The following is a 13,030-nucleotide window of genomic DNA, read 5'->3' as shown; positions in this document are numbered from 1 at the left end:
TGCCACAGCGGAATGAACCGCCAAATTATCCAGCATATGTTTTACGCAGCGGATGCCCTTCTAGCTGCACTCACTGGGAAACACATACACACTCATTCACACTCATACACTACGGACAATGTAGCCTCCCCAATTCACCTGTACCGCATGTCTGGACTGTGGTGGAAACCCACGCGAACACAGGGAGAACATGCAAACTTCACACAGAAACGCCATCTGACCCAGCCAAGGCTGGTTTTCAGATGTAGAAATGTGTGTATTTAAGCTACCTTCATGCACCTTGAATTGACCCAAGCAAACAAATTAAATTAAATTAAATTAAATTAGATTAAATTAAATTAAATTAAATTAAATTAAATTAAATTCAATTCAATTCAATTCAATTCAATTCAATTCAATTCAATTCAATTATTATTATTTTATTTAATTAAAACACTATTTTTGTAAGGGAGTGAGAGGATATGGTTTACTATTACATCACTCCCCTGCAAACAGGCAGTTAATATGCAAAACTGTTAGCCAATCAGAGCAGTGGGCCACGCCCATTGAGACAGAGCAATTTAATGCTTGGGTCAAAAACAGCACAGTTTTTAATAGTCAATTGCTTCAAAATTATGATATTTTTGATATAAAATCTTTACACCAATCAAAAGAGGACTTCAAAGAAATTTACTAAATAAAAATAAAAAACTGACTTAGTTCAGGATTGTGTTGTTGTATTTTACATTAAAGAATAAAACGAGAAGATATCCAGACTGATAAAGACAAACTAAGGGCCCCATCATACACCCGGCGCAATAAGGCGCAAGACGTGTTTGGCGTGATGTGTTGCTATTTTCAGACCAGCGCAGCCCTAATTTTTCTGTTTTGTGCCACATTGTTTAAAAAGCAAATCTATTTGTCCCGCTTTGTGTGTGCTAGTCTAGAAAAGAGGTGTGTTAAAGTGCATTGCTGGTACGTTGCTATTTTGAGGAACTAATGGCCCGTTTCCACTAACTGGCAAAGTTCGGTACAGGTCGGTATGGGTCACCTTTGTCAGGTTTGCATTTCCACTACCAAGGGTAACCTTTCGGTGAGTGTGGTGTACGACAGAAAATTAATAAATAAATAAATGCAACATATATGAACACATACAGCCCTTTACAGTCTCTGATATGTTACCAATTACAGAAAAACTACACACAGCAGACATTTAGTCCTTATTTAGGTTCAAAAACCTCACAAAATATCGGCCACAGTCAGAGCAAATCTCTCATGTGTGTCTATAATGTACACCAGCACATGTTAGCTCTGTTAGAAAGCAACTCTGTCATTTTGAGTTCATAATAGTCCAAAAGGCGATAATAAACATGGCAGTTTGTTTATGATTCAGGTTGCTGAAACTATTTGCTCCTGTTTTGTCTGGCTTCTCCTTTGTTTGTTCGCGCTTCACTCTCGCGTTTGTCTTTTTCTTTCTGAAAGGATCAGATGTTGGAGACACTTCAATAATCACGCACACGTTATTATCACCCGCTCAAGAAGTTCTTTATCAAATATAGGCGCGATGGCGAGCTCCCTGGAGAAAGCGAAAACCGCTCGCACTTTTAGACAAGCTCGTAAAACAGCAACAGGACACGGCAGATTTTGATATTCTTGGCTTTATGTCTGTACATCAAGACGACGACAAGGTTTCTTTGAGCTCAGGTCATCCATGGCTCATTATTATATGTATATAGTATTTGTATTATATCAGGGGTTTCCAAACTTGACCCCCAAAATGACAATGCCAGTGACTCGTGACCCCCAATATTCTCTGAGGTGGTGGTTATAAATACAGAAACCTTGTATGCAATGACGCGCACTAACACCAATAGACCCAAGTCTATTCTGTGTATTTTTTTTATGTATGTCAGTGCTGTAAATGGGCTAGAAAGTTTAACCTGGTGTTACAAAATCTGCTGCATCTGACAGTATTGCTGTGTCTTTAGTATAATGTAATTACCCGAGAAGTCGCAATCCAATAGAACTAGTAACTATAAGCTACTATAGTAACTATATAGTTTATAGTAACTATAAACGACTATTTTTTCCTCATCAGTAGGTTATTGATAAAATACAGTAAGTCTTAAGGTTTATTAAAAATTAATTGATTTTTGAAAATCACCAGGCGACCCCCCCTTCATTGTCCCGCGACCCCTCGGGGGGTCCCGACCCCCACTTTGAGAACCTCTGTATTATATGACGTATCTCTGTAACCAATCAGCATTTAGCTGCGGTGTAGCTCCACCTTTTGGTACCCTTTCTCGTGTTTTGGTACCCTTTCGAAAGTGTGCTGAAAAACTTCCTGTGATAACGGCCATAAAAGCGTAACGAACCGTACCACTCAGTGGAAACGCGCCATAAAATAGACAGCACCATCGACCAGCTTAAAGCTTTGCTTTTGTATAATGTTTTTATTATTAGCAGTATTATTTATTATATGTATATTTATGGCGACGCAGTGGCGCAGTAGGTAGTGCTGTCGCCTCACAGCAATACGGTCGCTGGTTCGAGCCTCAGCTAAGTCAGTTGGCGTTTCTGTGTGAAGTTTGCATGTTCTCCGCATCTTTGCGTGGGTTTCCTCCGGGTGCTCCGGTTTCCCCCACAGTCCAAAGACATGCGGCACAGGTGAATTGGGTAGGCTAAATTGTCCGTATTGTACGAGTGTGAATGAGTGTCAATGGATGTTTCTCAGAGATGGGTTACAGCTGGAAGGGCATCGGCTTGCGTAAAACATGATTCCGCTGTGGCGACCCTGGATTAATAAAGGGACTAAGCCAAAAAGAAAACAAATGAATGAATGAATGAATATTTATATTTGTTTTATTAAAAACAAGCTCAGATTTGTCCACCTGTCGGGTTTTGGACCATATGGGGCATAAGAACAGGATGTGTGTTTGAGTATAACTCCATGTGGTTTTTTAAACACACTTTGTTATTATTGTTCGTTTATTTGTTTGCTGGAAATTAGAACTGAAGTTAGAAATAGTTTTGAAACAAATCTTTGCGCTTAACAAACTAAATTAAATATGTAGGCTAATGGATGTTTTCAGTGGAGTGAGTTTCCACCATTTCAGAGCGTATTTTTCCGTCCTTAAAATAGCAAAAGTGGATTCGTACACACCCTTAATGCTGTTGCACCATGCACTTTAGACTTTGCGCCTAGACCGTAAAAATAAAGCCCCTAATGTCAAACATGTCTCTGTTTGTCTGCAGGTACTTCAGGTTCATACAGTTTACCAGGTTCAGGAGACTTGTTTATGAGTATGTCCAGTCTGAACGGGTCATACCAGTCCAATCAGGTCACCGGCGCTGGACAGACACAGGTAGCACACACACACAAGCACGCACGCACACACACACACACACATTTCTTCATCTACAGTTGAAGTCAGAATTATTAGCCCTCCTAAATTATTATTGTCCCTTTACATTTTTTTCCCAATTTCTGTTTATCAGAGAGAATATTTTTCAGCACATTTCAAAGCACAATATTTTTAATGACTCATTTCTGATTTCTGACTTATTTTATCTTTGCCATGATGACAGCACGTAATATTTGACTAGATATTTTTTCAAGAGACTAGTATTCAACTTAAAGAGACTTTAAAAGGCTTAACTAGGGTAATTAGGGTAAAGTTAGGGTAATTAGGCAAGTCATTGTATAACGATGGTTTGTTCTGTAGACAATCCAAAACAAAGATAGCTTAAGGGGGCTAATAATATTGACCTTATAATGGTTTTATAAAAAAAAAAATTTTGCCGAAATAAAGCAAATAAGACTTTCTCCAGAAGAAATAATAATATAGGAAATACTGTGAAAAATACCTGAATCTGTTCAGCATCATTTGGGAAATGTTTGAAAATAAAAAAAATAAAAATCACAGGAGGGCGATTCATTGTGACTTTTGCTACTTTGATACAATCTATGTTGATGAATTTAATGTGTAAAAAATGGTACACACAATACTGATGACGTTCATTTCTTTCAAACAGGGAGACTCCATACGTCACGCCATCGGCCAGTCATTGGGTTACAGTGATGGTCTGCGGGGAAACCCACTTTACAGCCCTCATGGCCTGAATGTAAGTTACAGAGAGAAATTTTTTTAAATTTGCAAAAAAAGAAATAATTTTAAATGACATTTAATTTAATTTGATTTAATTAAAAACTCTAATAATAAATGTATTATGAATTATTATTATTACTATTTTATTTTATTTTTACTATTCATTTATTTACTATTACTTTTATATGTAGATCTGTGCCTATTTAAGCTACATTCATGAACTTTGAATTTACCCAATGGGACAATTTAATTTAATTTAATTTAATTTAATTTAATTTAATTTAATTTAATTTAATTTAATTTAATTTATTTTAATTTAATTTAATTTAATTTAATTTAATTTAATTTAATTTAATTTAATTTAAAAAATATTTTTCACAATAAAAAAAAATGATTTAAATACAATTATTTAAATTATATTTTTGTGTGTGTGTGGGGGGAGGGGGGTGCTGAGAGTATATGATTAGGTTAGTGTTGAGACAACCTGTAATTTCTGAATGGCCTTGTTGAATACCAATGATAAAACAAAAATAAAAACTAGTAGCCACTAGTATGAGTAGCTACACTGAAACAACGACACCTTAAATCAAAATGTAACCAAACATTCGTGCAATTTACGACCCTTTTTACTAAACTGACATGTTTCAATTAGACATGTTTTGAATTCACCGTTTAAATTAGTAGAATTTGAAGTGTAATTAAAACACGACTAGTGTATTATTAAAAAAACACACACATTCTGAAAACGTCATCAAACTCAGATGACAAAACATACAGTTGAAGTCAGAATTATTCGCCCCTTTGATTTTTTTTTCCCAATATTTCCCAAATTATGTTTAACAGAGCAAAGGGAATTTTCACAGTATGTCTGATAATATTATTTCTTCTGGAGAAAGTCTTATGTGTTTTATTTCCTTTTTATTTTATTTTAAATAATAAAAACAGTTTAAGGTCAAAATTGTTAGCTCCTTTACACTATATATTTTTCGATAGTCTACAGAACAAACCATCGTTATACAATAACTTGCCTAATTACCCTAACCTGCCTAGTTAACCTAATTAACCTAGTTAAGACTTTAAATGTCACTTTAAGTGTCTTGAAAAATATCTAGTTAAATATTATTTACTGTCATCAAGGCAAAGATAAAATAAATCAAATATTATGAGTTATTAAAACTATTATGTGCAGAAATGTGTTGAAAAAATCTGCTCTCTGTTAAACAGAAATTTTCCTAAGCTGAAGGAAAATGAAGGAATGAATTTTGAGGGGAGAGTGAGATCATATGCTTTTGTTGAAGTTGAGACAATCTTTAATTTCCTATTCTGCATTGTATGTATTAGGTATTGCCATGTTAAATACCACAGATGACAAAATATTAACACTTTCTATCTAAGCAGACTCAAATCCGCACCAAAGCTGTAGTGTAAAGTGCGTTAGAGTCTGAATACTGAAAGCGGTGGTGAAGGACTAATCTCCTCACAGCAGGTCTTCTGGACTCATTCAGACAGACGCTGTATGATCAAACCATGAGCCCACAAAGACGACAGGCCAGATTAATTCTGGCTGAGGTGATGCCGCCTCTGTGAAAAGCCAAAGATAAACGTATGGATTCATATTAACATTCACACACAAGGCTGTTTGCCAGGATGGAAAGCAAATGAGCTCCATTTCCATGATTGCGAAATGCATCTAATAACAAACATACAGTTGAAGTCGAAATTATTCGCCCTCCTGTGAATTTCCTTTTCAAATATTTCCCAAACGATGTTTAACAGAGCAAGGAATTGTTCACAGTATTTCCTATATTATTTTTTCTTCTGGAGAAAGTCTTATTTGTTTTATTTCGGCTAGAATAAAAGCAGTTTTTAATTTTTAAAAATAATTTTAAGGTCAATATTATTAAGCAATATTTTTATCCGATTGTCTTCAGAACAAACCATTGTTATACACACACTGGCCACTTTATTAGGTACACCTTACGAGTACTGTTTTGGACCTCCTTTTGCCTTCAGAACTGCTTTAATCCTTCATGGCGTAGATTCAACAAGGTACTGGAAACATTGCTCAAAGATTTCCCTCCATATTGACATGAGAGCATCACACAGTTGCTGCTGATTTGTCGGCTGCACATCCATGATGCCAATCTCTCGTTCCACCACATTCCAAAGGTGCTCAATTGGATTGAGATCTGGTGACTGTGGAGGCCATTTGAGTACAGTGAACTCATTGCCATGTTTAAGAAACCAGTCTGAGATGATTCACGCTTTATGACATGGTGTGTTATTCTACTGGAAGTAGCCATCAGAAGATGGGTACACTGAGGTCATAAAGAGATGGACATGGTCAACAACAATACTCGGGTAGGCTGTGGTGTTGACACGATGCTCGGTTGGTACTAATGAGCCCAAAGTGTGCCAAGAAAATATCCCCCCACACCATTAAACCACCTCCAGCCTGAACTGTTGATACAAGGCAGGATGGATCCATGCTTTCATGTAGTTAATGCCAAATTCTGAGCCGAGCATCCGAATGTCACAGTAGAAATGGAGACCCATCAGAGCAGGCAACATTTCTCCAATCTTCTATTGTCTAGTTTTGGTGAGCGTGTGTGAATTGTAGCCTCAGTTTCCTGTTCTTAGCTGACAGGAGTGGCACCCGGTGTGGTCTTCTGCTGCTGTAGCTCATCTGCCTCAAGGTTGGACGTGTTGTGTGTTCATAGGTGCTCTTCTGCAGACCTCGGTTGTAACGAGTGCTTATTAATGGGGTTTGCCTTAGGCAAAGTCCATTCTTACTATTGTGGTTTATTATTAATGGGGTTTGCCATAGGCAAAGTCCATTCTTACTATTGTGCCTGGTTTATTATTCTTCTTCCTTCTTCTTCTTCTTCTTCTTCCTTCTTCCGTCCTATTTTTCGGCGCGTAACTAGTCCCGCAGCTTTCGTCCCAGACCCTTGAAAGTGGGCTCAAATCGTGCGGTCTTATCGGGAATGGTGTGCTATGACTTTTATAAGGGGTGGGGGGTTTTTTGGCCCCGCAGGGGCCAAAAAACCCCCCCAAAAAATCCCATAGACTTAACATTGAGCCGAACTTTGAAGAATCACAGCGCCGAGTGTGAATTTCGTAGAAATATGGGATTCGCAACAGCTGTAGGGGGTTGCAGCCTAAGTGAGAACATACCCCGCAAGGGGGTATAAGTTGTACCCCTGGGGCTCTAGGACGTCCCAAAGTGGTCCCCATTGACTTACATGGGCCCCATTGACTCCCATTTATTTTCTAGACACTCGTAAGATACTATTCCCGGAAATCGCCGTAGCGCCAACAGCGAAATTTGTAGAGACATAGGATTCGTGACATCTCGAGAGGGTTATAGGAGGCTTCAAACCACACCCCGAAAGGCGGTAAATGTTGTACCCCTGGGGAGCTAGGACGTCCCAAAGTCTCCATTGACTTTACATGGAGCCGAACTTTAACCAATCACTGCGTCCATTGTGAATTTCATAGAAATATGGGATTCACAACATCTGTAGGGGGTTGCAGCCTAAGTGAGAACATACCCTGAAAGGGGGTATAGGTTGTACCCCTGGGGTGCTAGGACGTCCCAAAAGGGTCCCCATTGACTTTACATTGCCCATTGACTTCCATTCATTGCATTGACTCCCATTATAAATGTCATATGTCAATCACAGTACATAGCACTGTCATACAGACTTGGGGGTTGGCTTATTTGACTCAGGCAACCAATCAGCATCTCATTATGATTTTGAAGCTCACAAGCCACGCCCCCCCAGACCATTTAAAGACCCCTCTAACTGCCCCATTGACTTAACATGGGGTGGGATGTCCCATTGCAGATCCCATTGACTTCCATTATAAAGGTCACACATCTATAACATTACATAGGAGTGTCATAGAGACATGGGGGTGGGCTCATTTGACTCAGGCAACCAATCAGCATCACTATATGATAATGAAGCTCACAAGCCACGCCCCCAAATGGGTCCCATAGACTTCTATTATAACTGCCCTACACGCATATCTTTGCTTAGCAGTGTCCTATTGGCTTGGGGGTTGGCTCATCTGACTCAGACAACCAATGAGCTTTTCAATATGATAATGAAGCTCACAAGCCACGCCCCCAAATTGATCCCATAGACTGCCATTATAGCTGGCCTACATGCATGTCTTTGCTTAGCAATGTCCTATTGACTTGGGGATGGCTCATCTGACTAAGACAACCAATGAGCATCTCAATATGATAATGAAGCTCACAAGCCACGCCCCCAAACTGATTCCATAGACTTCCATTAAAATAGGCCTAGATGCATATCTTTGCATAGCACTGTCATAGAGAGATGGGGGTTGGTTCTTTTGACTTAGACAGCCAACCACATTCAAGCTCACTCTGTAATCTCGCCCATAGCAACAAAACAGAGTACCCTAGCAACCATTCATCAACAGCTATATCTCAGCATCAGAACATCGTAGAGACTTGGGGATTGGCTCGTTTGACTCATGCTAGCAAACGGAACTTCCTATATGCTACACATGCTAGCAGTGACTAGCTACATGCTAATATTGACTAGCCATGTACTGTAACTTGCTAGAAATGCTTACTAAGTATAAATATTTCATCAGACAAGTATGTGAGGCTTGCCTAGTAACCACCCAGGGTACCCTAGCAACTGCCTAGCAACCACCCAAATTACCCTAGCAACCGCCTAGCAACCACCTAGCAACCGCCTAGTAACGTCTTAGTAAGGGCCTAGCGACCACTCAGGACACCCTAGCAACCGCCTAGCAACGCCTTAGCAATTACTCAGAATACCCTAGCAACCACCTAGCAACACCTTAGCAACCACCTAGCAACCACTTAGGACACCTTAGCAACCGCCTAGCAACCACTCAGAACACCCTAGCAACCGCCTAGCAACTGCCTAGCAACCACTCAGAACACCCTAGCAACCACCTAGCAACACCTTAGCAACCACCTAGCAACCACTCAGGACACCCTAGCAACCACCTAGCAACACCTTAGCAACCACTCAGGACACCCTAGCAACCGCCTAGCAACCACTTAGAATACCCTAGCAACCACCTAGCAACACCTTAGCAACCACCTAGCAACCACTTAGGACACCTTAGCAACCGCCTAGCAACACCTTAGCAACCACCTATCAACCACTCAGGACACCCTAGCAACCGCCTAGCAACGCCTTAGCAACCACTTAGAATACCCTAGCAACCACCTAGCAACACCTTAGCAACCACCTAGCAACCACTTAGGACACCTTAGCAACCGCCTAGCAACCACTCAGAACATCCTAGCAACCGCCTAGCAACACCTTAGCAACCACATAGCAATCACTTAAGACACCTTAGCAACCACCTAGCAACCACTCAGAACATCCTAGCAACGATTCAGAACACCCTAGCAACCAATAAAAATACATTGTACCCCATCGATTTGCCACGCAAACCCCATTCACATTTCCTTTAGGAAATGTACAATTCTAGTTCTTCTTCTTCTTCTTCTTCTTCCTTCTTCCGTCCTATTTTTCGGCGCGTAACTAGTCCCGCAGCTTTCGTCCCAGACCCTTGAAAGTGGGCTCAAATTGTGCGGTCTTATCGGGAATGGTGTGCTATGACTTTTATAAGGGGTGGGGGGTTTTTTGGCCCCGCAGGGGCCAAAAAACCCCCCCCAAAATCCCATAGACTTAACATTGAGCCGAACTTTGACGAATCACAGCGCCGAGTGTGAATTTCATAGAAATATGGGATTCACAGCATCTGTAGGGGGTTGCAGCCTAAGTGAGAACATACCCCGCAAGGGGGTATAAGTTGCACCCCTGGGGCTCTAGGACGTCCCAAAGTCGTCCCATTGACTTACATTGGCCCATTGACTCCCATTCATTTTTCTAGAAGAGCACTAAACGCGCCGCGAAATGGAAACACCTTTAAAGCGTTATAGCGCCAAGTGTGAAATTCGTAGAATTATGGGATTCGCAACATCTGTAGGGGGTTGCAGCCTGTATGAGGACATACCCCAAAAAGGGGTATAAGTTGTACCCCTGGGGTGCTAGGACGTCCCAAAGGGGTCCCCATTGACTTTACATGGCCCATTGACTCCCATTCATTTCTTGACTCACATATCAATCACATTACATAGCAGTGTCATACAGACTTGGGGGTTGGCTTACTTGACTGAGGCAACCAATCAGCATCTCAATATGATTTTGAAGCTCACAAGCCACGCCCCCCAAACCATTTAAAGACCCTTAATAACTGCCCCATTGACTTAACATGGGGTGGGATGTCCCATTGCAGATCCCATTGACTTCCATTATAAAGGTCACACATCTATAACATTACATAGGAGTGTCATAGAGACATGGGGGTGGGCTCATCTGACTCAGACAACCAATCAGCATCTCAATATGATAATGAATCTCACAAGCCACGCCCCCAAACTGGTCCCATAGACTGCCATTGTAACTGGCCTACATGCATATCTTTGCATAGCAGTGTCCAACTGACTTGGGGGTTGGCTCATCTGACTCAGATAACCAATGAGCATCTCAATATGATAATGAAGCTCACAAGCCACGCCCCCAAACTGGTCCCATAGACTGTCATTATAACTGGCCTAGATGCATATCTTTACATAGCAGTGTCATAGAGACATGGGGGTTGGTTTATTTGACTTAGACAGCCAACCACATTCAAGTTCACTCTGTAACCTCGCCCATAGCAACAAAACAGAGTACCCTAGCAACCATTCATCAACAGCTATATCTCAGCATCGGAACATCGTAGAGACTTGGGGATTGGCTCGTTTGACTCATGCTAGCAAACGGAACTTCCTATATGCTACACATGCTAGCAGTGACTAGCTACATGCTAATATTGACTAGCCATGTACTGTAACTTGCTAGAAATGCTTACTAAGTATAAATATTTCATCAGGCATGTATGTGAGGCTTGCCTAGGAACCACCCAGGGTACCCTAGCAACTGCCTAGCAACCACCCAAATTACCCTAGCAACCGCCTAGCAACCACCTAGCAACCGCCTAGTAACGCCTTAGTAAGGGCCTAGCGACCACTCAGGACACTCTAGCAACCGCCTAGCAACGCCTTAGCAACCACTCAGAATACCCTAGCAACCACCTAGCAACACCTTAGCAACCACTTAGCAACCACTTACAACACCTTAGCAAACGCCTAGCAACACCTTAGCAACCACCTAGCAACCACTCAGAACACCCTAGCAACCGCCTAGCAACCACTCAGAACACCCTAGCAACCACCTAGCAACACCTTAGCAACCACCTAGCAACCACTCAGGACACCCTAGCAACCACCTAGCAACACCTTAGCAACCACCTAGCAACCACTCAGGACACCCTAGCAACCGCCTAGCAACCACTTAGAATACCCTAGCAACCAACTAGCAACACCTTAGCAACCACCTAGCAACCACTTAGGACACCTTAGCAACCGCCTAGCAACACCTTAGCAACCACCTAGCAACCACTCAGGACACCCTAGCAACCGCCTAGCAACGCCTTAGCAACCACTTAGAATACCCTAGCAACCACCTAGCAACACCTTAGCAACCACCTAGCAACCACTCAGAACACCCTAGCAACCGCCTAGCAACACCTTAGCAACCACCTAGCAACCACTCAGGACACCCTAGCAACCGCCTAGCAACACCTTAGCAACCACCTAGCAACCACTTAGGACACCCTAGCAACCGCCTAGCGACCACTCAGGACACCCTAGCAACCGCCTAGTAACGCCTTAGCAACCACTCAGAATACCCTAGCAACCACCTAGCAACACCTTAGCAACCACCTAGCAACCACTCAGGACACCTTAGCAACCGCCTAGCAACACCTTAGCAACCACCTAGCAACCACTCAGAACACCCTAGCAACCGCCTAGCAACCACTCAGAACACCCTAGCAACCACCTAGCAACACCTTAGCAACCACCTAGCAACCACTCAGGACACCCTAGCAACCACCTAGCAACCACTCAGAACACCCTAGCAACCGCCTAGCAACCACCTAGCAACCACTCAGGACACCCTAGCAACTGCCTAGCAACACCTTAGCAACCACCTAGCAACCACTCAGGATACCCTAGCAACTGCCTAGCAACGCCTTAGCAACCACTTAGAATACCCTAGCAACCACCTAGCAACACCTTAGCAACCACCTAGCAACCACTTAGGACACCTTAGCAACCGCCTAGCAACACCTTAGCAACCACCTAGCAACCACTCAGGACACCCTAGCAACCGCCTAGCAACGCCTTAGCAACCACTTAAAACACCCTAGCAACCACCTAGCAACACCTTAGCAACCACTCAGGACACCTTAGCAACCGCCTAGCAACACCTTAGCAACCACCTAGCAACCACTCAGGACACCTTAGCAACCGCCTAGCAACACCTTAGCAACCACCTAGCAACCACTCAGAACACCCTAGCAACCGCCTAGCAACACCTTAGCAACCACTTAGCAACCACTTAGAACACCCTAGCAACCACCTAGCAACCACTCAGGACACCCTAGCAACCGCCTAGCAACATCTTAGCTACCACCATTTCTTACCTTTCCAGTGCTATTGCCCAGTTTAGTACCATTTTGTACCCCATCGATTTGCCACGCAAACCCCATTCACATTTCCTTTAGGAAATGTACAATTCTAGTTTGAGTTACTGTTGCCTTTCTATCAGCTAGATTATGGCCATTCTCCTCTGATCTCTGGCATCAACAAGGCATTTGCACTCACAGAACTGCCACTCACTGGATATTTCCTCTTTTTCAGATCATTCTCTGTAAACCCTAAAGATGGTTGTGCATGAAAATCCCAGTAGATCAGCAGTTTCTGAAATACTCAGACCAGCCCGTCTGGCACCAACAACCATGCTAAG

At 42.1% G+C, this 13,030-nt stretch overlaps 1 protein-coding gene and 2 long non-coding RNA genes across 15 annotated transcripts in view; 1 reads left to right on the top strand and 2 right to left on the bottom strand.

Moving 5' to 3' along the window:
• The window catches only part of LOC147843815 (uncharacterized), a 103,962-nt gene that overhangs the window by 19,438 nt on the left and 71,494 nt on the right, over nucleotides 1-13,030 (bottom strand). The window lies entirely within an intron of this gene.
• pbx3a (pre-B-cell leukemia homeobox 3a) overlaps nucleotides 1-13,030 on the top strand; it is a 108,526-nt gene that overhangs the window by 89,984 nt on the left and 5,512 nt on the right. For all 13 annotated transcript variants that reach the window (XR_015490782.1, XR_015490778.1, XR_015490777.1 and 10 more), the window contains 2 exons: nucleotides 3,235-3,344; nucleotides 4,015-4,104. Coding sequence is in view for 2 of the 13 variants with exons in the window: in XM_087253233.1 (XP_087109359.1) it covers nucleotides 3,235-3,344; nucleotides 4,015-4,104 (200 nt within the window). In the remaining 11 variants the exon portion in view is untranslated. The remainder of the gene's footprint in view (nucleotides 1-3,234; nucleotides 3,345-4,014; nucleotides 4,105-13,030) is intronic.
• LOC147843816 (uncharacterized) lies at nucleotides 6,890-12,832 on the bottom strand. Its single transcript, XR_015490810.1, has 6 exons — nucleotides 12,470-12,832; nucleotides 11,707-11,835; nucleotides 11,254-11,447; nucleotides 9,206-9,388; nucleotides 8,462-8,947; nucleotides 6,890-8,314 (listed from the first exon to the last, which is right to left on the bottom strand). It is a non-coding gene; the product is annotated as an uncharacterized LOC147843816 (long non-coding RNA).

This window comes from Danio rerio, chromosome 5 (assembly GCF_052040795.2).
Source record: "Danio rerio strain M-AB ecotype USA chromosome 5, GRCz13ab, whole genome shotgun sequence".
Taxonomy (NCBI): domain Eukaryota; kingdom Metazoa; phylum Chordata; class Actinopteri; order Cypriniformes; family Danionidae; genus Danio; species Danio rerio.
Note: the sequence above shows the minus strand (reverse complement) of the source record. Positions and strands in the feature narration are given on the sequence as shown.